This window comes from Chelonia mydas, chromosome 10 (genome assembly GCF_015237465.2).
Source record: "Chelonia mydas isolate rCheMyd1 chromosome 10, rCheMyd1.pri.v2, whole genome shotgun sequence".
In the NCBI taxonomy this organism is placed as follows: Eukaryota; Metazoa; Chordata; order Testudines; family Cheloniidae; genus Chelonia; species Chelonia mydas.
This window is the reverse complement of record NC_051250.2, coordinates 51,949,717-51,975,325: the sequence shown is the minus strand read 5'-3', so window position 1 is coordinate 51,975,325 and position 25,609 is coordinate 51,949,717. Positions and strand designations below refer to the sequence as shown.

The following is a 25,609-nucleotide window of genomic DNA, read 5'->3' as shown; positions in this document are numbered from 1 at the left end:
ACATCCTTCCCCTGCCTCTCTGAGTGGAAGGAAAAAGGACAGATGATAGAGATGGTTAAAATTTTTTTGATGAGAAGTCTGTAAAAAAACAAAAAAACCAAAAAAAAACAAACAAACCAGTAATCAAACATTTTTGTGAAAAAAAAATTCATTTTCAATTAAAAAAGTCTTTCCTGCGAAAGAGTCCTTATTTCACAATTGTAAAATTCCCTTCTCTCTTCTCTTTTTCCTTGCAAGAAAAATTTGGAGATCATTGAGAGAAAATGTATGTGGGAGGGAACAAAAACCCCTCTATTTTAATTCCCCCCCCACTATAAAACTGTGATTACTGTGTGTCATTTTTGTTTTTTCAAAAGAGAAATGGTTACTTATTTCACTATTCCATTACAATCAACCAAGCTCACTTTTCCCATGTGGGAAAAAGAGAGAGAAAGTATTTTCCTTTCCTTTTTTGCCAGTGAATGTAAATCAATGTTGTGAGGTTTTTTCTCCCCCCTTCTTCCCCCACCCCTTTCTGCCCTCTTTTGCCCACCCTCTAACTATTATGAAGATGGAGACTTTTTAAAAGTGAGAGAAGAAAATGAAAATCTGAAAAAATAGTCTGGATATCATTCATATTATTTCACTATGCGGCAAAAAGGAAAAAAATAGAAAAAGTGAGAGAAAGGGGAAAAACCCCAAAATGCAAAAATGATTTTAAAAAGATGGTCCCATTTTGAACTCCGCAAAAACATAGCTTGGAAATTGAAATTTTTTTGCAATTTCTTCTTTGCGTTTTATGATCTGTTCTCATACATATTGGGTGAGATTCTCACCTCCCTTTCGACCCCATTATGTTTGGTAAAAGGGCTGGATTGGCATAAAAGGAGTCTTAAGCGCTATCCAGCCAGTACAGAATTCTCCTGGTGTAAGAATTGAGGAAGAGAGCAACTAGCTGTCCTCAGAGGATCCTGTCACAAGCTCTGAAGACGGGGTGCATAGTAGGGGTGAGGCTAAGGATGGGAAGGCCATGCCAAAAGTGAGATCACAAAACAGCACTGTAGAGATTCTGGGCAGCCCAGTCACTCAAAAGAAGCAGGGCACAGGCTGTTGTAACTGAGACAGCTCCTCATGTCTGCCTAAATTAGGGGCCACTCCAGTGTTAACAGTAGTGCAGAGTCACAAGGGTGTAAGGGCAGCTTAAAAAAACACCTTAGCACCACTAAACCTCATGCTACCCCAGATTGCAACGTCAGTGCTGTGTCCCTGAGCAGTGCAGTACAGACCTTCATCCAGTACATTATTTTTTTTAAAATCACATTGCTTCTAAGGTGTTTTATTGCATAATACACAACTGCATGTATGTGTCCGTCCACCTATTCTTTCTATGTAGTTACACACACACACACAACTTCCCACACCTAGGCCACTATAAAACCCCTGAAGTGACTGGCGTTTTTATCCATAACCAAGACTCAAAGTTCAGTGCCATGAGGGGGCTATTGTGCAGTTAAAACATTTTTTCCGAGAAGGTTCCTCACGTTCACCGGTATGAAGAGGAGGATGGTGAGTCCAGAATGAAGGCATGCTTTTTTTAAAACGATGCTTTCCTCAGTGTCCCGACAAAGAGAAAGTAGCAGCCATGAACCGTGTTCTGAACCACCGTTCGAGCTTTTGGGCTTTTTTAAAATCAGCAAAGCTCATCTAATTTTTGTGAGTATAAAATATAGAAATTGTCCAACACAAACCAACCCAGAACAGCAACAGTTCAAAAATTTTGAACTCATGGATCTTTCTAAAGCATTTTCCCCAAATGGTCTCATGTGTCAGACATTTCATTCTGTTACACAATCCTTAGACCATTCCATTCCTAGGGAAACAATCACTTCTATTCTCCCAAAAAAATGAAAATTAAAATTTCAGCTGAATATTGTGAGGAAAAAGAAAGAATAATCCCATGAAGAGTTTTGGGAAGGCCTAAACAGGGAAGGATCTCAAATATTGTCAGATCCCTCTGTGCCTGTTATTCTATACAAGCAAAAAAAATAGTAGAAAATTGACATCATACTCTGTCTTATACAAAGATCTACACACAAACTTCTGCATTTCAGTATAGCAGAGAGATGAGTATGTTGAGTGAATAAACACAAAGGTTTTACTTAAACCTCAAAACTAATATCTCTTCAGGTATGTTGTGCATTTGCAAATTGGGCAGCAATTCATATTTCACAGTGGCCACAACAAGAATTTGGGCAAGAGTATCCTTTATGCTGTATTTTTCAGTAGTCCTCCATAAATCACTGGCTTTTGTCCACAGCTGGCAAACTTTATAACATCCTCTGATATACAGCTTATGTCCTGCATTGACGATTCTAATTCCTTTCACCAATGTCGGTACGTGGAAAAAATGTTAAAAGGCAGCAGCAAAACATAAATGTTAAGTCATTCCTCCATCTTGTGGGCAACAATGGAAACAACAATTCATGGCATCATGTCACAATATAGTGTAATACAATGCTACAATAACCAACAGAGGCATCTTGGTTTATTTAGCAAACTTCATATGTTATAGTTAACGTTAAGCGTTGAACTTTAAAAATCCTAGCAGTGAAATCAGAAAATTAATGTAGTATTTTCTACTTTTTGCAAAGCCCTATAAAATTAAGGATGTATCTGTTTTATGCCAGTAAAGGATATCACGTGCAGAGAGCTTAGAAGAGTGAAAGAATTTAAATACAGAGGATCAATGTTCACCAATGACGGTGCCCTCCTGACTGATGCCTGGCAGCATACTAAAGCTGCTTGATGGAAATGGTGGGAGTGACCCCAGTTCTCTTTGAAGTTAAAAGGCAGAATGTACTTTGACCCATCTTAATGTACACACCAGAGACCTGGTCAGTCATTAAAGAGAAACCAGTATGCTCTCCACGGAAATGAAGATGTTCAGATGGTCGAATGGTTGGGCACTCCATGATAGGAAATGAAATTAGGTTGTAAGGGGCCTAATGTTGGTTGCTCCAATTGAAGACAAGTTGAGGGAAGCTAAGCCGGGCATATGCAGCAGAGACTGGAGAGTTACATTGGCAGGATGATTGCAATGATTTTGGATGGAAGATGACCAAGTAGGAGACTGAAGACTTGGTACGTGGACCAGATATCAGCGAAACTCAGAGAGATCAATCTCCCTGACAGTCTGGCATATGATCATAAGTTTTAAAGGAAGGCTGTAAAAGTCGCTCACCCCAAACAGGAAGGTGACAAGAAAGGAGGAGGAGATACCGATTCTCTTGACATTTATTGCTAGCAGCAGCCTGTTTTTTAAGCTTTCTTTTTAATGGGTTACATCAAGATGGTTTCATAATACTGGCACAAGCTACCATTAAGGAAAAGTTAGACACTTTCTGGTCCATTCTAGAAGAATCTTACGTATAAAAAAGGATAACGAACCACTCCTCAAACAATCTTCATCACATTGATATATCATTCCAATTTACAACAGAAAACGTCTTGCACAAAAATCGCACAACACGCACATTAGATTGTAATTAAACTAAGGTATTAATCATTGTATCTGATTGTTTTCTGATTATAAGCTATAAGGAAGTTGCAACAGCTCAGGTAACTTAAGTTCTAACTCCCCATCTGTCCCCTATAGCATATTAGCATGCAACAATTTTATTGGTTGTAATGAATCAGTGGGACAAGCCAGAGTGGGCACATATATCAAAAGTTTTCACAGGTACATTTAGCCCAGTCTCATTGCTCTTTAAAGATAATACTTGATCTGGGTATCAGATCTTGAAAGGCTCCCACTGGCAATGCTGCCTCATCTCCACTGGGCACAGAGGAGACCTTGTGGCACCTCAGAGACTAACACATTTATTTGGGCATAAGCTTTCGTGGGCTAAACCCCACTTCATCATCAGCATCCTCATTGTTTTTGCTGATACAGACTAACATGGCTACCTCTCTGAAAACTGGGCACAGAGGCAGCAGTGCCAGGGGAATGGAGATATGAACATATGGGAAGCCTAAAACCATAGACATATTGGAACTCAAGACATGGGCTTATTACCCCCACCCTCCTTTCACAGTCTCTATCCTATCCTGTAACACAGCACCGTAAATTAATTGCAGATTAAGGGTGAGAATAACAAGTACACTTTGACTGCTTTGCACTGGCTCTGGAGCATCACAGAACCATCCACAGCCAATGGTTCAGAGGTAGGTCTGGTAAGAGTGGAATTTTTACTAATGCTGTCCTGAATAAGGTGACATTGACATTCATTCGGCTAATTTGGCTCCCCGGGGACATCTGAATAAAATGGTGACCCAAGTAAGTGGCTGTGACATTCACTGGTGTACAATCTGGACCGATGGACAGCTATGCTCCCTCAATTCACCAACCTGGGATGTCTCTTACACTGCTTCACAGAGAGCAACAACTCCTGGTCTGCTCTCTCACAGCCTCCAGCATGCAGATCACTCCCAGCTATACTGTATGAGTGCAATAGCCAGCCATTCATGAATTATATTGCAGGTAACACCACAAGACTCCTAGTCCCAGACTTTTCCCCAGAAATGTATCTTATATTGCTCAGCATCCTCCTGGACAATACAAGCTCATATAAAATCCATCATTTCATTAATAGAAAGCCTTGTTATTTCAAAAGGAGTTTCCCCAAAATGTCAATCCAAGCAAACATTCGTTTAAGATAAGACAATAAAACAAGTTTATTAGCTATGGAAAGATAGATTTTAAGTGATTACAAGTAATGAGGCATAAAAATCAGAATTGGTTACAAAGAAATAAAAGGTAAAACACAAACTAAATCCTAACTTAACAAGCTAAGTGAAGTCAAAGTGAACATCTCTCTCCCCACATGTTCTAGTGTAATTCGTGAGTGGCTGGCTATAGCACTCACACAATACCGGTGGGAGTGATTTACATACTGGAGGCTGAGAGAGAGCAGACCAGGAGTGGTTGCTCTCACTGCGAAGCAGTATAAGAGGCATACCAGGTTGGTGAATTGAGGGAACACAGATGTCCATCAGTACCCTGGGGACTCTTACAGTGGCACATACTATACTTTCAAGAGTGAAAACTGCTCATTATGATATACGAACTCCAAACATGAAAGATGAAAATGTAACCAAAGTACCCAGTCCCTTCCTAATGTTGAACATCAGGCAAACAACTAAGTGAAAGCTACCTTCTCAACCACAGTGAGAGACTGATACCGACCAAGTTAAGGCATTACCATTGTCAAATTCCACAACCTGACCATCTATAGAGAGTGGGGAATTCATATGTCATGACAGAACAAGGACTAATGGTCTCAAGTTGCTGTGGGGGAGGTTTAGGTTGGATATTAGGAAAAACTTTTTCACTAGGAGGGTGGTGAAACACTGGAATGCGTTACCTAGGGAGGTGGTGGAATCTCCTTCCTTTGAGATTTTTAAGGTCAGGCTTGACAAAGCCCTGGCTGGGATCATTTAGTTGGGGATTGGTCCTGCTTTGAGCAGGGGGTTGGACTAGATGACCTCCTGAGGTCCCTTCCAACCCTGATATTCTATGATTCTATCCCTCTTTGGGTAACTAACTTGAAATTAAAAAACAACAAACAAAAATTAACTTAGTAAAGAAGTTTGATAAATAAAAACAGACAACGTAGGAGAGACATTCCAGCAAAATCAGAAAAATATTATAAAAGATATAACTATGTGGCTAAGAGATTGAGACCAATAAACAGTAATCACAGTATAATACAATCCAGGATTCTCCTAGAGTGCAAAGATTGAGCTCCGATTCCTCAGAAAGAAATTTGGTTTATTTCTACTGTGACAAAGTTCCTTCTCTATCTTGGTGGGTCCTGCGCTTATTGGCAGATTTGCTCGCCTCAGAGATTAATGGCAGCCCTCAGTTTGGTCAAATCTGCCATTCACTCAGTTAACCTCATCACTGGCCAGCATGGGGAAAAAGAGAACAACCACCCCCGCAGTCTCTGCTGATCCACCATGTAGGTCGGAGAACAACCCAGAGACCTCCCCTCTGGTGGAACTCACAGTCCAGGTCAACTCCTCCTGTGTCTGATCAGGAGTTGGGAGGTTTGGGGGGGAACCCAGGCCCGCCCTCTACTCCGGGTTCCAGCCCAGGGCCCTGTGGATTGCAGCTGTCTAGAGTGCCTCCTGGAACAGCTGTGCGACAGCTACAACTCCCTGGGCTACTTCCCCATAGCCTCCTCCCAACACCTTTTTTAGCCTCACCACAGGACCTTCCTCCTGGTGTCTGATAACACTTGTAGTCCTCAGTCATCCAGCAGGACATCCTCTCACTCCCAGCTCCTTATGCACCTCTCCCTAAATGAAGTGAAGTCCTTTTTAAACCCAGGTGCCCTGATTAGTCAGCCTGTCCTAATTGATTCTTGTAGCTTCTTCTTAATTGGCTCCAGGCTGCTTGGGTCCACCTCCCTATGAGTGAGACCCTCTGGCTTTGCGCCAGTATTTGGGTTCCCAAGGCCTTAGCTAGCTACCCTTCTTTCCCTTTTCGTCTTTCTCCCCTATCTAGGAGTGGAGAACAAATCTGGGAATATTTCTGAGATGATTGGGGGTTGACAATCTACTGTGGATGCCTCACTAATTTCAGGGTTCCCCTCTTTCTCCAATCCTCCTACTGGGAGTAAGTCTCTAAGCCCTGGAAAGTCCCTCCCTATGAGCACCGGGTATGGGAGTTTAGGGACTACACCTGCTGCTACCTCAGTAGTGTTCCCTTGGATTTCAATTTTTACTGGGATGATGGGGTAGTAACTAACTGTCCCATGGACGCATGTTATCTCCATACGTTTAGCCTGCAGCGGCTGACTATGCTTCACAAGCTTCCCTGATATAAGCGTGATAGCACTCCCCAAATCTACCAGGTGTGACTTAACTGGTTCCAGCTTGTTCTGGAACTGCCCCTGTCACCTTACCCAGGGAAAAGGATCTACTTAATCTGGAACTAATATATCTGCCTTCTATCACTCTTCTGTAGCCATCTGGTCTGACCCTGTCACACTACTTAGGATAAGAGAGGAAGGAGTAATACTCTTATAGTGATTGATGGATTATACTAAGAGGCAGTTGGACACCTGGGTTAAGAAAAAAAAAAGAAAATTGACCATGTCAAACTATTTGGCCTCATACAGACTTGTGATGCAGAAATAACAAATCTGGCATATACTCATCTCCTTCCACCCTCTCATCAGCACAGGGGTTCACACATCTGCTTAGTATCATGCCAAGGCAGGATGGCATCCAACTCCTGATGCCGCTAGGAGCTTTGACCTGGGAACAGGGCTGCCACCAGTCCAGGGACACAGGAATAAGTGTAGGAATAAGAGAAAAAGCCTTAAAATATCCAAAAGTCTCAGGGGATGATAAATACCTAAGAGCAGCAACTGTAAAGTAATGGAGATCGATGTCCAGTGATCTGCCTTGCTGCAGGGAACCACCTCAGGATGTCACTCCACACTTCTATGCTCTTCCTGGAGCCCATCCTTCTACCAGAGCCCTCCCAACAGGATGCAGCTCTCCATGCAGACATGCTTGTCTGTGAACAGTCCACACATGGTCACCCATATGGCCTTCTTTGTGTTTGCCCCAATCTCCGATTGTGCTCTTCTTAGGAGATGATTCAGTTGAAAGAGGTGATGCCTCCCCACCTACTGGAGATCATAAAGTTTGAGCTTGCCAGTACCCTCAGGTGCAGGAGAATGGGACTGAAAATACAGAAACACGGTTTAGGAAATTTATCACTGCAGAGGCAGAAATAATGGGTGGCCATTGGTGCATTTGAGATTCAGTTGCAACTCTCCAAGAGAACTCTTACCACCTAGGTCAGATTAAATATGAACCAGCTGAACAGGGAAGCAAGACTGGAATTCAACATTCTCAAGGGAATAATGAATACACACAAGTAGGCTCCTTCCAAACCCTCTCCTTGGTCCCGTTGGTGCAGATTGCTGCACTTCCTGTCCCATACCATCACTCCAAGGCTATAGATTCGGAGAACATAAAGAACTCCTTTGTACATAGCCTAACCCCATAAATCAGCCCAGAGTACAATCTTCTCCTTCCCACCCCAATAGCATTCTTCCTCAAGCACACCTGCAGCCAAGCTGCTGACCAATCCCTCCCTCCTTCCCAGACTTGTACTCCTTTCACTGAAAGAAGAAGAGAGTCTCTATGGTGCAACAAGTCCTCCTTTACTTTTTGCGGATACAGACTAACACAGCTGCTACTCTGAATCCTTTCACTGAGTTACCCACTCCACTCCAGGAGATCAAACTCAACATATGGCCTGGGGTTTTTGCAAAAATGAAAGCAAGAAAAAGAGCAAATTTCTGACCGTGGCAACATTTTACTTGTCTCTTCCCCTTCATCCGCCCCCAGTTAACAATTCTTGGGCTTACTCTCCTTCTGTTGTGTAGCTGGATGAGGTATTTTCAGTTTGCTGATGTAACAGAAATTGACGTATGCAGAACTTTAGACCACCTTTGCTTATATGAACTTTTTAAATTTAAAAAAGTTTGACTTTTTGAGCTGTCCTTTGCTCCTCTATGCCCATCATTCCATCTTCTCCTTCTTCCCTTCCTCATATCCTCTTCCTCCTCAACCCACTGAAACCCATCTATTGTTTGGAGGCTTTGGAAGGGGGTGTTGGACTCCCCTGATATATGTCATTTAAGCACAAATAGACAATAGTTTTTCTGGAATATAAATCTCTGCTGACCTGTAGAAAGAATGAAAGGAGAGACTGGAAGGAAATGAATCCAAAGTTTTAACTTCAGAAGTTCGTTTGACAGGTCAATTTATTTTCAGTATATTTTTCCCCTTTCACATACATTTCACAGCTTTTCTGCTTCAGCTAGATCAAGTGAATAGATGGAACTACCATCTTAGTTGCTGACAAAACTCCATAGGAGCAAATCAGAGCAAAGAGATTATAGTAGCCAGAGTTGGGAGATTTGCATATTCACAGCATTGTTACTGAGACATAACAATACGGTGATTATGCAAATAAAATATCCACAGTTTAAGGAACTGCACAACTGGAAGGACATAAGCATTCATAACTGAACACAATTCCTGCACTTTGACGAAGAATATATATTTTATATTTCATCTAGATGCATCACAAAAACGTTTTAACTTTGATTTTGTCCTTCATATGGTGATATATGGTTGTCATCAGTTGAAGATATAATAAAAACAGAGCCCTAATCTGTTTAAGATAACTTGCACATCAGCCAAATGGCATCAGGTGCTTTCTTCTTACAGTCTTAATGTTACTCCCCTTGAAGTTGGTAGTCCACTGGCATCCATTTTGAGAGCTAGCCATTGTTCATATTCACGCTTTGATACAGGACAATGCATATTTGTAAAATGTTGACCTAACTGATTCAGACTGTATTAAATTTACACCAGCTATTACCAAAAGGTTTACAAGTTAATTTTTTCACATTTTAAATTAAACTTTTTTGTACTTTTTCATATTTTATGTTTTTTCATGACTTGAGATGTCCTGGGGAAGAAGTTCTTTGCAGCCAATTGAAGATATATATCATGTTATATTAATTCAATAATTATATTTTCTCAGATTTTTTTTGAATACTACAAGCCATTAGCTGAAGAATCCATTGAAAACAACATTCATATTCCTGCTATGATAGCTTCAGTTTGAAAAGTACTGCAGAAGACAAAATAGAATGGTATTTGGAGAGGAGTACGAAAGGGAGGGAAACAGATGGGGTTTGCAGGAGTCAGAGGGAGGAGGATGTAGAAGAAAGTGAGGGTTGGCAGCAGCAGAGGAAGTTGGGGCAGCAGCATACAGGTGAAGGAGAGGGACAGAGCCAGGGTGCAGGGATTAGATAAAAGGAGTGTAGAATAGAGGCAGGAGCTCGGGTAGGGAAGATAGATGCAAAGCAGGCAGGATTTAACTAGTGGACCACATTCCCATACATAATCTGGAATTGAACCAAGAGCATGGAGTCTTTACGTCCCTCTTCTATTAGCAAACAGCTGTGATACTCACGGGGAAACTGTACATTTAGGATCCCCTCTAGTGGCTGGCCCACATAGTTGGTAACAGCCTGACAGTACCACCAGTTACTGTGTTGGCTCAAGTAGTGGAGATCTGCGATGTGAATCGAAAGGTCCAAACCCCTTGCTAAATGACCCAAGTTGTAAAAATGTTAGTATTAAAAAAAAAAAAAAAATCATTTCCCCCCCATTTTTCCATCCGTATATAAAACTATTTCTTCATGTTTATTTAAATGATTAAGTATTATCTACAACATTTGCAGACAAGACTAAACTACTATTACAGATATAATAGCAACTGTGAAGAGAGCCACTTGAGTCAAGATAGCAGAAACTGTGAGCAGAAATTTTGGGTCAGTTTTAATCCCCATTACTCCCCTCAATCAACATGGCAGCCTCTAAAAATCCAAGACCAATTTTGGAAAGAGTAGTGAAATTTCTGATTTCTATCAGGATTTGACAGTTTGCTCCTCAGAGGCCAAAAATCAAGCTCAGGAAAGGCAATGCAGAAAACAATGAAACAGTGAGAACTCTTGGGCAGTATGTATGTTTACAATTTGAGTGTATGTGAGTACTCTTTTTCCACCTGTAGCCACCACCATAAGTATTTTAAGAATGTTTATACATTTCACTTGGAAAATAAACCTCATTCATCATTTGAGATTCATACCATGGTTTTTGAGACTCAAACCATAAATAACTGCATATAAAGATTTTATTTTGTCCGTATTTTAAACACAGTAGTTGAAATGTACAGAATATACCAGACAACTCATTCGATCAATTCACTGTACTGTTTTAACATTAGAATGAAACTACACATTCAGGACTTCTCTAGCCAACAGCTGTGTCTAAGGCCTCACAGTTAAGGAATTAAGATTTTTTCTTCCTACTGTACTATGTGATGTTCAAAACTACAAATGTACATAGTAGCAGTAAATGAAGCACAGGTGCAAGTTTGCCCTAGATGCTTCATATTTGGCAGCACACTTTCATTATCTTTAATTTCTCCCCTTTGGTAAGACAGGCAAAGTATCCCACTTAATTAGATATGAACCCAGGTGAGAACACTAGAATTCCATACCCCTGAAATCTGGGAAAGTTTAGATTCTGGTACAGATCTGAAATTTGGGTCCTCCTCTATCTTTGATGATTGCTTGACTGGAAATAAAGTTCAAATATTAACAGAGCAAGAATCTATTCAACACTGAGTTCATACGGGCAGTCTTTAAGCTTGCATATATAAAGAAAAATAAGGGTAAGTCAATAACTGGTCTTTTTCTCTAGTTGAGGAATGAAGTAAAAAATGCAAAAATTTACAAGTGGTGTTTTAGGGCACATATTTTCTCATTTGAAAGCCAAACATTTGACAGTGGTAGGTCTCAGCTAACAGATGACTCAACTGAACAGTTTGCTCATATAGGCCTGATTCAGAAAGGTACTTAAGCATGTGCCTAACTTTAAGCAGTGAGTTGTCTCAATGAAGTCAATGAGGCCATTTACACACTTAAAAATTAGTTATGTGCTTATGTATCTTGTTGAACTGGGGCCTAGAAGTAGAATTCTAGACAAGCAATAGTACACTCAATAAGAACATTACTGTCAGCTGTTGATTATACAACTTAAATAAATGGCAAATCTCAGGCAAATATCAATTATATACTGATATATGGACAACAAATCAACGTTCAAGTTTTTGACCAACTGTATATAATTTGTTGTATAAAAAAAGTTGCATTTTCTTCACAGGGAAATCTTCCCACTAACTATTTAAGTTTTCAACTACAGCCAGTATTCATGTACAATCTACTACTAAATCATTCTATTATTAAGCGTTATTAAGATATTAAATGGCTTCTCATGTTAGGAGAACCTAAGCTGTCAATTTTTAAAGTGAGTTAGAGCCATTTCATTTCTAATTATACACAAATTGGCTATTATTTCTAAAGTGAACATCTCTACTGAGAAGTAACGATGTGTTTTATATATACCCACATTCTTTTTTACATTATTCTAAAGTGCAATATTTTCTTGTATCACAGAGTAAAAACAGCCCTGTATTTCTTTCAAGTATAGAAAGACCAACACCACAAGAACATTTTTAAAATTAGAAATGTTTCTTAATACACAAGACATATTGCGAATAAGCTTCAATTAGATATATATGGATTTTAGTTTTCAAAAGTTAGAATTATTATTTATTGCTAATTCATTTGTAAACCATTACGTTATAGTGCAAATTAGGTAAAATTTCATGCAAGTAGCAATCCAAGTCTGTGAAAAAGAATTGTTGGATATTTTTCTTAATATCGGAAAAAAGGCAAGAGGAAAATCAGTAGAGGTCTCTCTTTTCTAAAGGAAATTTTCAACGTATTGAATTTGTTTCCTGCAAAATAGTCAAAATACATATATATGCTGAAGGGGAATGTTAGAGTCCATCAGGTGATGTTATACAACAATTGCCAAGAAACTTCACTTTTAAAAACGAAAGGTGGTCTAGATAACATAGGAGCTACACCCTGAAGGAAGACCATCAGTGTATTTCATTTTTTTCTGTACATTGTATACAAATTGCTTCTGGTAAATCTTCAGGAATAAGATCATATACCACTGGTTAAACCAAAGGCAAGCCCTGTTATCATTGGGGTGGCGGCTGTGGTTTGATTAATTTCAGCGAAGCTTTCTTCACCAATTTTTGCTGCTGTCTTGCTGCTTGGGCTTCGTCAACAGCACGACAAATTCTCTGTAAAGCAATAGTAAAATTAATAAGGCCATGTTTATCTAGCTATCCCCACCAAAAAACAGTTGCAACTTACTGAAGTATGGCAATTTTTGAAACAGGTGTATTTTCTAAAATGTATTTTAGTTCTGCAAACAACAAAGCACGGTGACTGATTAAAATGCTGGCACTCACTGTCTGAAAGCAATCAGCATTAGTGTAAAGGTGTGAACACTGGCCAAAATTTTCAACTTGTGCTCCTAAAATTAGGCACCTAGGCCCTATTCAGCAAGACACTTAAGCATATGCCTAATCTTCAGCAAGTAAATAGTCCCAACTGAGGTCACTGGACATATTCACATTCTTAAAACATACATGAGCCCTCAATAAGACTCCTCACATGCTTAAATAGTTAGGCACACACTTAGGGCACTGATACAACAAGGTTCCTTAAGTAACTTCATTTTCACATGTGCTGAGCATGTAAAATTTCCATTTAAGTCAGTGCTCTGTAGCTTTGAAAGTCAGACCACTTAGACGTCTAACTAAACATATTCACCCAAGTTGGAAAGCTTTGGCTACCTGTAAATTGGATGTACAGCCAACCACTCAGTAAGGTTAACATTTTAATGACTGCTCTAAGTATCATATGGTATTCCCAAAAATAGTAATAGATGATTTTCTCAAAACAATGTAACAAAATAAGGATACCAAAGGAGAGTATCATATTTAATGAAAAAAATACAACAAGGAGCTTTTAAGCTAAGAGGATGCATTAATTTCCATTATCCTGGATTCAAACTGACATGCCTTTCTTTTTAGAAACAGTGTACTCATTTAGTATATGTAATATGATAGAGTGAAACTGGCTTGTGTGTATGTTATCTCCCTCTCTATACCTCTCGACATCTCAATGCAAACTTTGAATGTGAACCAACCGCAAAGATTTAGGTTTCCCAAAATTTGAAGACAACCTAAAACTTGTAATTAGGCAAGAGATTTTTTTCCACCCTGTAAAATGGGTTGGAGAGGATAGCAAAAAGCCCTCATTGTTTATCAGTGTGGGATTGAGATGAAGGCCCTATGAACTAGTCTAGATAAATACACTATAGATTTTAAGTCAGCTTGAATACAGAAATAAGGTATAGTATCCAGCAGTAATGCAAGAAACCTGCAAGGCCCAAGCCTGTAAGGTATTAGCTTACAGAGTTAGCATAAGGAAGTCAGGCCTATAAGCCTTAGCGTAATTAAGTTGACCAGCAGTTACACTTAGTCATAAAATATATTATTTTGCTTGTTTTGCAGTATATAGTTCTGCTGAGATCTTATAAAATGCTGACATGTAACCGCAACAAATCTGTTCATACCACTTTGGGGTATTTTAGGATAGGAATACCAGCAGATGTATAACCACAAGATTGCCATAGTAACCAATTGATGTATATGCTAATAAGTTTGACATCATTAATTACTAAGCTATAGGATAAGGATACCCACAACATTATTAAGGTGAAGAAGTTAGTTAGCAAAGGAGGCAGAGCTCTCTTATGAATGTTCAGAGCAGTCATCAGACCTTATAATAGGCCCAACCAACATCTAAGCCAGAGATCTCAACCATTGGACTTGCTTGGCATGCTAGAGACAGGTTGGCTCGTGGACCATCACCTGTCTGCCCACTTCCAGAACTGTGCGAGTATGCATATTATATATATGATGCTGGGGATATATATATATATATATATATATATATATGTGAATATTTGATATATATGATATGATGCTGGAAGTCAAATTAATATTGCACTACTGTTACTTTCTCATTTGCATAGGAACATTTGTGTTTTTACTAGTGTTAATAAAATTACAAAAGCTTTTCCTAAGTGCAAGTGTTGCAGCTGTGCATGGCAGGGTTCCCAACCGAACAGTAATTCTAATACTACTATACCTGATTCTGGGACTAGAACCTATCAAACCCCAGAAGTTTTGTTTATTAATTGGAGATTTTCAAATAATCAATATAGCCAATTAATAGAAGAGTCAACAGGGACATGCATTGACCTCTTGCAATATGGAGAATGAGCAAGTGCTTAAATCTGCCATTGTTATCTGAGTTTCTGAAGTATCCAAAACAAAAAATAAAGGTAAGTCACCTAACACTTCTACCTAGCTGTGATAATACAACAAAACAAGAAATTACGTGAATTTTTGCTCAAAAATCTGAGAAGTAGCTCTGGGCACAGAGAGAGGGTCGTTACATGCACACTTGCTTTGAGAAAGGAGGGAACTGACATAGTTGGGGCTACAGTCTTCTCTGAACCACACCTGCTGCCTTTCAGCACTTACAGAAGGCACTTTTGAGGCCTCCCCAGGCACTGTCTTGCCTTTCACAAGATTCCCAGCGTTCAGAAACATATCACCTTAGGGGAAATTTACAAAGACTATCTGTCTTTGTTAGGATTGATAATGTACACAAAGGTGTATGTCTTTAAAAGGTACATATATCTGGGTCCAGTGCGGTGTTAAATGACCTCTGTACCAAATAACTAGTAGTCAGGGCAGGCCTGCTTTAATCCTTTCAAGCAGGCCCTCCCCTTTGGCTGAATTACAGTAGTTTTTGATTTAGCTAGAATAGCATGAGAGGTTTAAAAAAAAAAAAAGTTACCTTTGCAGTAGTTTCATCCTCCAATTGAATTTTCTTCAGACATTCATGAGCTGCATGGTCCTTTTTTTGGAACATTAATAGCCCCTGATCCTGTTACAAAGAGGAATAAAAATAAATTTAAAAGCCTTGGGGGAAAAAATTCACAACCCAATACTGGGTGCTTAAATGTCATCTTTTAAGTTATATCTGCTTTTCTTTCTGTACAGATCCAGGCCATATTATAAATAAATGATTTCACCCCACAATCATCCTAATTTATTATCAATGTAGTTATGTTTAGAGACAGATGTTTACATATCTGAAAAATTAATTTTAAATTAGTGAATTTCTATGGATAAGTACCATGCAACAAGACTACTAGCGAACTCATAACCAGTGAAAAATTAAAAATACTAGTCTATTTCCCTAAATTTCAGGCAAAATCTTTGGATATAGGAGGACAGTAAAATTAGCTCCACTCAGAAATGACAACAAAGTGCTAAGTGATGCAAGGATACAATTCAAGTAGAATGATGTTACAATCTAAGTTCCTGAAAATCACGCTTTTTATGTAATTAGGGCATTTTAAAGAGTATAACAAGGCACAAAAAATGTCATCAACATTACACATGCAGCATGCACTGGCTGAATGATAGTAGTTTTTGATTTAGCTAGCATCCTGGAAATGCAAAGATTTTGAAATTGGCTGACATACAGTAACAATACAAGAACACCTGGTAATATAAACAGCCTGAAAAGGTTGCTTCTTCAAATCTAGGATTCCTAACTTTCCATTAAGTTCTTGAATTTTCCAAGGAACTGGATGCATATTCTTCATTGAAAACTGATATATCAATATAGGTCTTAAGACCAAATGCTGAAAGCAGCAGAGGCTGTGCTACGTGTAAAAAAATTTTAAATAAAAATTTTCAGTATACCATTGCAGAAAAAAGTTAAGCTTTTGGACTTGTTATAAAAATACAGGTTTGAGCCTTATTAAAATATACTTTTTCTGTACTTGACATTATAAGTTTATTAAAAAGTTTCAGTCCGTTACAACTGTGCATGTCTGTTAAAGGCAGTAAAGATGAAGAGGTTTCACAGAGAGCCTACGTATAACATCATGGGGTTGCAAATGTTGGCCGAGGGCATAATTTTGCCTGCAAAACCTTTATTAATGGAAGATGTAAGGCGGGGGGGGGGGGAGGGGGAGGAACTCAATTTGACTTTCAGGGTGGCAGGAAAACACCACTCTCACTGTAATCACTGACACACAGATCTCCACAATGCCATTTTGATACTTTTTAAATCTAAATCACTTTTCAGAGTAGATCTGCATTTCAAAGCCATAAACATTTCTTTTACCTTCACAGTGATTTTTAGTATATTTGTTTCAACAGAAGGAGGATGTGTAAAATCTTCAAATAAATAATCCCAGTCTGTTACATGGCCTAGGATATCCACATCTTTTACACACATCAGCCTCCTATCCAAAAGACAAAAGCAATGTGAAATATTTAACCTCCTCCTAGGACCACGACTTTATCAGAAGAAAACAAGGTTAATTTTGACTTAGAATCATAGAATATCAGGGTTGGAAGGGACCTCAGGAGGTCATCTAGTCCAACCCCCTGCTCAAAGCAGGACCAATCCCCAATATTTGCCTCTTCCCTAAAGGGCCCCCTCAAGGATTGAACTCACAGCCCTGGGTTTAGCAGGCCAATGCTCAAACCACTGAGCTATCCCTCCCGCCTTGTCCTTATATTTATAACAGACCAGTGATAATGACCCCTTGGCTCTGGAGCTGTGTTACTTGAGGGCTGTGGGTGTGGTGTTGGGACTACCTTGATAACTTGAATATCAGGAGTACTCAAAAATAGGTTATGTTTTAGACCAATCTGCATAAACAAAAAAAACCCAACCAGCAACTAAAACCACCTTTTCATCAGGGTTGAAAATTCAGGGCTTATCTTCATTGCCACAGCTAGCTCAAGTTGCTCCACTCAAGAGCCAGCACACAGCAAAAAACACACTTGAGCTTCACAGAGCTATTTGATGAGTTGTGCTAACTCAAGCTGTAGCTGCATTCCTGCTGCATTATTAGCTGGAGCATCAGCAGCACTCAAACTTCAACCCATGTCCCCAACAGGCCAGCTAGCTTGAGTTTAAGCTCTAAATTGAGTTTAAACATTTAACTCTAGCTACAAAATTTGTGTGTGGAGACAGGAGTCTGCTTAGGACTTACATTTCAGTTATATCTCAAGCTCACGCTGCAGTGAAGACAAGCCTTAACTTGTTACCACTATCAGGACTTCAATAGTAATTTCAACAGGCTTTTTCTACTGCATTGTGAATTTCAAGGTGGATAGGTTGTCAAAATTAACTAAGAGGGATTTTCATGTGGGTCTTGTATTTGGCAAACTTACCCCATGTGATCAGTAAGATCAGAAACCAGCCACTCATTCTGTTTCTCATGTGCTCTTGGCTTCTGTTTAAGCACTTCTAAAAAACCATCGAATTGCTCAGCTGTTTGGGTCTAAGACCATTAGGCAGTGACCTAATAAGTGATGTTCTCATTGTTCCTAAGTAGCGATTGTTATATTTCTTCCCATGTTTGTACAAAAAAGGCACAGGTGCCTCAACCGGCACATTAATGTTGGCACAGTTGTTGGAGCAAGTGCGATAAAGTAGATGTATACAGCATGTGAGTAATGTAATGTAAGAAACAAGGTTGAAATCCATTTCTCAAACAATTAGAGTTTGATTGTTACAACAATTTAGGAATTTTAGTTTCAGTATAACCTAGTCTACCTATTTGAGTAAAAGGGGCAAAACAATCATTTGGGAAACCAAACCCACGGTGCTGGAGTCCATTAATCTAATACATGAAAGAGATTATCTTTGTGGATGTTCATTTGCATGCATTGTATGCCTCCTAGTTGCATGAAAAATGCCACAAACCACAATGACATTGATTAAGATGTATTCCCAAGCAGGTATATTAATATCAATAGAGATTTGGTTCCTTTTAAAATTTTTATAGGAACAAAATTAAGGAAGTTTAAAATATTGGGAAATAGAAAACAGGAAAGTTCACAGAAGTTTAATATAACTTCTATAGGGCAAAGAATAATTGATTTTTATTTATCACACTAAGAGAGAGACAAAGCCCTGAAAATATGGAACTCTTCTAAAAAGCAGCTTTTGAATAGACATTAGGCTATGCTGATAGTAATACCTATTGGTAACAACAAGGTTTGTCTTCTTGCCTCCTGGAAGCGCACAGTGGTATCGATAACTTTCTCCTTCCAGCTTTCTGATATGAGAGTTCTGAAAAAGGAAAACAAAGATTTAAACTGGTCATGTTTAGTCTTAAGAAAAGAAGACTGAGGCGGGACCTGTTAACAGTCTTCAAATAAGTGTTATAAAGAGCACTTGATCAATTGTTCTCCATGTGCACTTAAGATAGGATGAGACATAATGAGCTTAGTCTTCAGCAAGGGAGATTTAGGTTAGATATTAGGAAAATACCACTATAAAGGGAGTTAAGCACTAGAATAGGCTTCCAGGGTAGGTTGTAGAATCAACATCCTTGGAGTTTATTAAGAACAGGTTGGACAAACACCTGTAGGGATGGTTTATGTTTACTTGGTCCTGCTTCAGCAGGGAGGGCTGGACTTGACTTCTTGAGGCCCCTTACAGGCCTACATTTCTATGATTCTAGGAACATATTTTAAATGAGCTCTCGATTTATATTGGATTTATTATTTCCAGCTCAAAAATTTATCAACGTCACAGAACTATAACGAGTAATCTCATGGGAGTCTCAAACCCAAGTTAAGTCATTTTGGAGATCTGTTCAAGTCCTCAGCCACTCAAACAGGTAGAAGATTCCTATTAATTTTTCAACTGTCATTCTTTTTCTGCCACTGGCAGTCTCGGAGCTCTCTCCTTCTGCCAAGCCTCAGACTGGATCCTTTAACACAAGAGTGAGAATCCTGTGATATGTTGTTTAAAGAATATGCCTAGTTTTAAACACACAACTCAGACCAAGATCCAGAGAGAGAGAGAGAGGGAGTTTCTTGTGTGGGACACCTCTATCAGGTTGCATCTACTCAGCACCTCTCAGGATCACGCCTTTTATTATAAAATGTTAGCAAGTGAAATGTTAGATACAAGTATTTATGGAACATATAGGTTGAAAAAGAAGCTTAAGGAAAATGCATAGTAAATCCAACATCTCAGGTATGTTTCTGATACATAAGTAGTAGTGAGCGGAGTCTTCAAGTAACAGTAAAGTTAAAAAAATTGTTTTAATTTCCAGTGAGTTTTTATGGACTTTATTCTGTTAAACCAAGTTCTTAGAATTAGCAACGTTTTTATCTGCTGTTTAACTGAAACATGACAATTCAACAATGTAAATACTGTCTGGGGGCTGTCTGTAGACTCGTTTATACTAATGTACACTTCAAATATGTAGCATTTGAGAGATTCAGTTACTAATACTGAACCTTTATCTTTGTGATACATCACAGAAAAATGCCAGGTACTGACATTTCATAAACACCAAAAAACCAAGCAGTCCCCTCCACGCATTTACACACACAGAGCCAATGATAATACTGAGGCTATGAGACTGATGGGGATATGACAACACATCTGTGGGCTCTGGAGAAAGCAAACAGACCAAATGACAGTAAGTTATGAAGGTACAACTGTGAAACAAATAATGTATTTCAAGAAATGAAATCATACTGAACACACAATTTTAACTCCACAATCATATGCAGACAAACTTGCACATATCAGAAAACTTGCTTCTTGCCTTATGTGGTAAACAGTGATTTAAAATCCAAGTTCTTCCCTTGGATTAACTTGTTTCTTGTTTACAGTCTGTATGTTCTGGGGAAATGCACATAAAGTTGCTCAACTGTAAGGCAGCTTATTAAGGGCAGGGGAGGTGATTTGCTAGGGTTAAAAAGGAATGTTAATATGGCAGCCTAAGATGTGGGCTGTAAACTGCTTTATGCTCATGTACACTTAAAATATGTAGCGTTTGGGAGATTCTGTCACTGTATTCAAATTTAGACCATGTCTGTTACAAATGTAGTACATCATGAGGCATGAATCCTGCATAATTTATTTTATGATTTATCATACTTGGATGGGTTTGGCTTAAGTTTTGGCAATAGCAACTGTAAAAAAACAACATCCCTACTTTCCAAGTTCACAGAATCAACTTCACGCTTTATTGCCAAGCACAAGAGATTTCAATACACAAGAATATTTGCAATATATTTTTGAATAAATGTTTAATACGATTTCAGCTCAATACTGTCAAGGCACTGATAAACATTATTATAATTACTGTCTGAAGTCTTTATAGAACACAGACTTCTAAGAAATAATATTTTAATTAATAAAATGAGCAAGATAAAGCAAATCAGTGCATGTCAGTTTTTTCTAAATTAACCCAACTCCCTACACTGCCTGTTAGAATGCAGCATGCACTGTCGTCATGTGTGAAACTGATGCAACTATGTGGGGGAATGAAAGGAGTAAAGAAAACCAGACATCCTCTGCTTAGAGGGATGCAAAATGGATTTGCCTTGGATAAGAATACAGCTAATGCCTATAACTGGATGCCCAGAAGTCCTTCTGTGATCAAGATAATCCAAACCTTACTTAAATTATATAACTGATTAACATGAATACTTTTAGCTCCTCATTGCTACTAATGTTACTTAATTTTCTTTGGGTCAAGTTCCTATACCCTTACTCATGCTGAGTAGTTGCATATTTTGTGAGTTGTCCCACTTAAGTCAGTGGGCTACTCATGAACCTGAATGACATTCAATGGAAGAAAGGGTGAAAGAATTTGGGTCCATTTTTCTTTAGTTATCCCCCTGTTAAAGCTAAAATTTTCAATTCAGTATATTTCTTAAACAAATATTCACTGTATTAATGTATATCTATCAAGAACAATAAAAGTTAAGATTAACTTTGCTTCTTTCTTTCTATATTCTACTGTGTAGCTACAATTGCTGTTTAGTTCAAGTAAAATACATGGAAAGGTCTCAAAGTGATCATGGTTCACATCAATACCAAGTCCCTTAAAATAGGTTTCAACACTTATTTAGGTTTGCACTTCATTTTCCCATATTTAAAAACTCTTTCCAAGTACTTAAAACATATTATACATTGCAATATACATTATCTTTCAACTCAGTTAAGATGGATTAAAATTCCAGCATTTAAAGTTATACGGACTCTGTGCGCCTTTGGAGAGGGTTTCAACAACAAGACACTCCAATAAATCTTTTTTAATCCAATATCCATTTCTTTCAGTCACCACAAATCATTACAAACAAGTTTCTAATCTATTGTAGGTTCATGTTATAACACTCTTTCAAACTAGACTTCTTCTGATATTCTAAAATGTGCAATGCCAAATCAAAGAAATGAGAAAGCAGGAGCTTCACATTCAAATATAGATCCAAGAAAATTCTTCACATCCCTCCAAGTTAGAGAACTAAGGCAATGTATGAATTCTGATTTACATAACCCTCAACCTATCTAATGGACTTCCTATAGATCTGAAGCATCATTGTTTTACTACTTCAAATAAAAATGGAGCAAAAAGCATTTTGCCAGCTTCATTCCAAAGATAACTGTATGTTGTAATCTACGGGCCAAATCCTAAAGTTAGGTGTGCATATTCAACGGCTGATTGTGAAAGACACCATATCTCAAACTGGAAATGGAAACCTGCTCCTACATTTGGCCATAAATTAAATTGATTTTTTATTTTTCTTCTTTGGCTGAACAATTGCAATCCTTTTTGAAGAAACTCAAAACATCTTTGGGAATTTCAGTGTGAGACACGAGAATCCTCTTCAATTTCCTTCTTAAAACAAGCTTAAAATACTGAAAAGTGCTCAGCCTTAAATAAAAACCTCAACTTACACTTTTATGTACAGTAGGCTAGCTGGTTATCTTGCTGCTATTTTACTAGCTTAGCTGTCTTTAGAAAAATTAAAGCCAGTTAAAGATACAGAGATGACAAGTATATTCAAAATAAAACCACCATCTACAAATTCAAGTCAATGCCATTTCCTGTTTCTTTTAACAATTTTGGTTACATTGCTATTAATAAATCAACAAACCAACCAACAAATGTAGCTGGAAAGTCTGAGAATGCAGCATTTCATTCTCAAGAGCTCCTACACTTTTCTAGGGGAACATCTTTTTTGGGGAGAGGGACAGATGGGAGGTCTTGGATACCTTACCTCTATGTCCAATTAACTGTTCTTTCTATAACCATTTAAGGACAGTCATTTTCAACTCTCTTACAACACAAGACTGAAGAGCTCCAAGTTTAGCTTTTAGATTAGAAAGTAGGTTAACTGTATCTACAAGAAACTTTGGAACTTCTCTGTCCCCAGTAATAATCGCATAATCATTGACTTCAGCCTACCATTCTGAAATACCCAGTTAATTTTTAGGACAATTGCAGTAATAAACAATTGACCAGCTCTACTTGGCATTTAGTTCTAAAGGTGAAAAGTTATTTTCAAGAAAATTTTATATTTACTGTCATTTTAAAATGCAACCATTTTTCAGTTTGTCCCCATTTTTCAGTCATGTTTTTGATAGAACAATTACAAGACAGACATTTTTATTTTAAAAGGGTTTTGATAAGCAAGCAGTTTCTAGAACCTCTGATAATGTTTTTGATAAATTAAAAGATAAACAATTTTTTTTTTGCAAAAAATAAAAAGTTAACCAGATCTACTACCAAAAGGGATTGGGGTATAACTGTCACTAGTTGCATTTAGGGCTGAACTGGACATTCACTAAAATCACTCCAGCTAATACAGAAGAACAAATCATAGAATTGGAAGGGACCTTGAGAGGTCATCTAGTCCAGTCCCCTGCACTCAAGGCAGGACTAAGTATTATCTAGACCATCCCTGACAGGTGTTTGTCCTACCTGCTCTTAAAAATCCCCAACGATGGAGATTCCACAACCTCCCTGGGCAATTTACTCCAGTGCTTAACCACTCTGACAGTTAGGAAGTTTTTCCTAATGTCCAACCTAAACTGTCCTTGCTGCAATTGAAGCTCACTGCTTCTTGTCCTATCCTCAGAGGTTAAGAACAACAAGTTTTCTCCGTCCTCCTTGTAACAACCTTTTAGGTACTTGAAAACTTATCTTGTCCCCTCTCAGTCTTCTCTTCTTCAGACTAAACAAACCCAATTTTTTTCAGTCTTCCCGCACAGGTCATGTTTTCTAGACCTTTAATCATTTTTGTTGCTCTTCTCTGGACTTTCTCCAATTTGTCCACAACTTGCCTGAAACGTGGCACCCAGAACTGGACACAATACTCCAGCTGAGGCCTAATCAGCGCAGAATAGAGCAGAAGAATTATTTCTCGTGTCTTGCTTACAATACTCCTGCTAATACATCCTAGAATGACTTTTTTTTGCAATAGCATTACACTGTTGACTCATATTTAGCTTGTGATCCACTATGACCTCCAGATCCCTTTCCGCAGTACTCCTTCCTAGGCAGTCATTTCCCATTTTGTATGTGTGCAACTGATTGTTCTTTCCTAAGTGGAATACTTTGCATTTGTCCTTATTGAATTTCATCCTATTTACTTTAGACCATTTCTCCAGTTTGTCCAGATCATTTTGTACATGTTCACAATCCAGTAGAGGTCACCATCCCATGCAAATTATTTCACGTTCCTATAAATGGATAAATCATTAACTATTTATTAAGTATGAAAAGTTAGCTCACTTTATCAAGAGGTTTTCTATCTTCTTTGTAAAGCACCATTATAAGCCCTTAGACAACTAAAACAGACAAGCCACTGCCTTCTCTACATATGGATTAGACTGAAATTGACTTGTGGGTGGAGTTGCAGATGTTGTGGGGAACAGAGCAAAAGAACTCTCCACTAGTGTCATGATGCAGCAGTCAGTCACAACTGCAATTTTTACATTCTGGGCTATAGAGGGCCAAGACAACTAATGGCACAAGCTATCCCAAGACTTGTTGGTGAGTAATTGAGTCTATTCCAATCTTCTGCACTGACTAGCAGAGCTGGTCAGCTATGGACACTCTACTGTAGGGCATTCCAGAGGTTACAATCCAAGAGACATTGTTACTGCCTCACAGCCAAAGTTCTTCTGGGATGCCAGTCTGCAGCACCCAATTCAATCAAGTGCCTTTCATGCATAATCCAGCTTTAAGAACAAAACACCACCACTGGTAGTCTGGAGAGTAAGATATTCTTCCTCAAGATTCCAAGCCTTTGTCTTAATTATTTTAGTAATTTACATTTAATTTTAGAGGGGCATCCTAAATTTTATATGCCTCGTTGAAGACTGCATTTTAAGCAGGGACTTTAAGCAGGAGATGGTGGAAGCATGGTGGACTTGGTAAGGAAGTGAGTTCCAGACACAGGGGAAAAGAAATGGAAATAAGTGGGCAAAAAGAATTAGTAGCTAGGCATTCACATTAGGAAGAGTGGAGGGGGTGAGGAAGGCAGCAGATACACAGCCGTGGGGTGGTGAGACGGAGATAAAATTTGAGAAGGTCCAATCAAGTGACAATGAGAAGGTTAAATTTGTTGCAGAAGGCAAATGAACCCTAGGTATGGTCCAGAGAGAAGTCTAGGTTTTCACTGGAGAACTTCAGTTGAATTACTCAACAAGACAAAGTGAGTCAGTGTTTCAGACATGATATGTTCAAGACCAGAACAAGGATTTTGGAAGCAGGAAAACAACAGCCTGGAAATGCTGTTGTAGCAAAGTGGCAGCAGGACAGTGGCAGAGAGGAGGACAGTTGAACATGTCAATGGTGCAAGGCTGTGAGACAGCGAGTATTGTGAAGCTACCAAATGCAACAGAATGAAAGGAACGAAGTCTGAGACAAATTTACACTATAGTAACTCATTTACAACTAAAAATATTCGTTTTCTTAGGCTTATACTCTGGCCAATTCACTAGGAAAAAACCATGAGGATTACATTGAAATTACTCCTGTGGGAATTCTGCACCAAAAAAAAAAAAAAAAAAAAAAAAAGTGTTGTACACAGTATTGTAAAATTTTGAAAATTCTGTATATCTTATTTGTTAAAATACCACAATATAATCACACCAGTTTCAATTATTTTGGT

At 38.5% G+C, this 25,609-nt stretch overlaps 1 protein-coding gene across 4 annotated transcripts in view; it reads right to left on the bottom strand.

The window, feature by feature from the left end:
- Positions 1-10,756: 10,756 nt before the first annotated feature.
- The window catches only part of VPS13C (vacuolar protein sorting 13 homolog C), a 192,168-nt gene continuing 177,315 nt past the window's right edge, over positions 10,757-25,609 (bottom strand). For all 4 annotated transcript variants that reach the window (XM_027828023.3, XM_037910913.2, XM_043524467.1 and 1 more), the window contains 4 exons: positions 18,658-18,749; positions 16,785-16,905; positions 15,441-15,530; positions 10,757-12,802 (listed from right to left, as the gene is read on the bottom strand). In XM_027828023.3, coding sequence (XP_027683824.2) covers positions 12,698-12,802; positions 15,441-15,530; positions 16,785-16,905; positions 18,658-18,749 — 408 coding nt within the window. In that variant the 3' untranslated portion in view covers positions 10,757-12,697. The remainder of the gene's footprint in view (positions 12,803-15,440; positions 15,531-16,784; positions 16,906-18,657; positions 18,750-25,609) is intronic.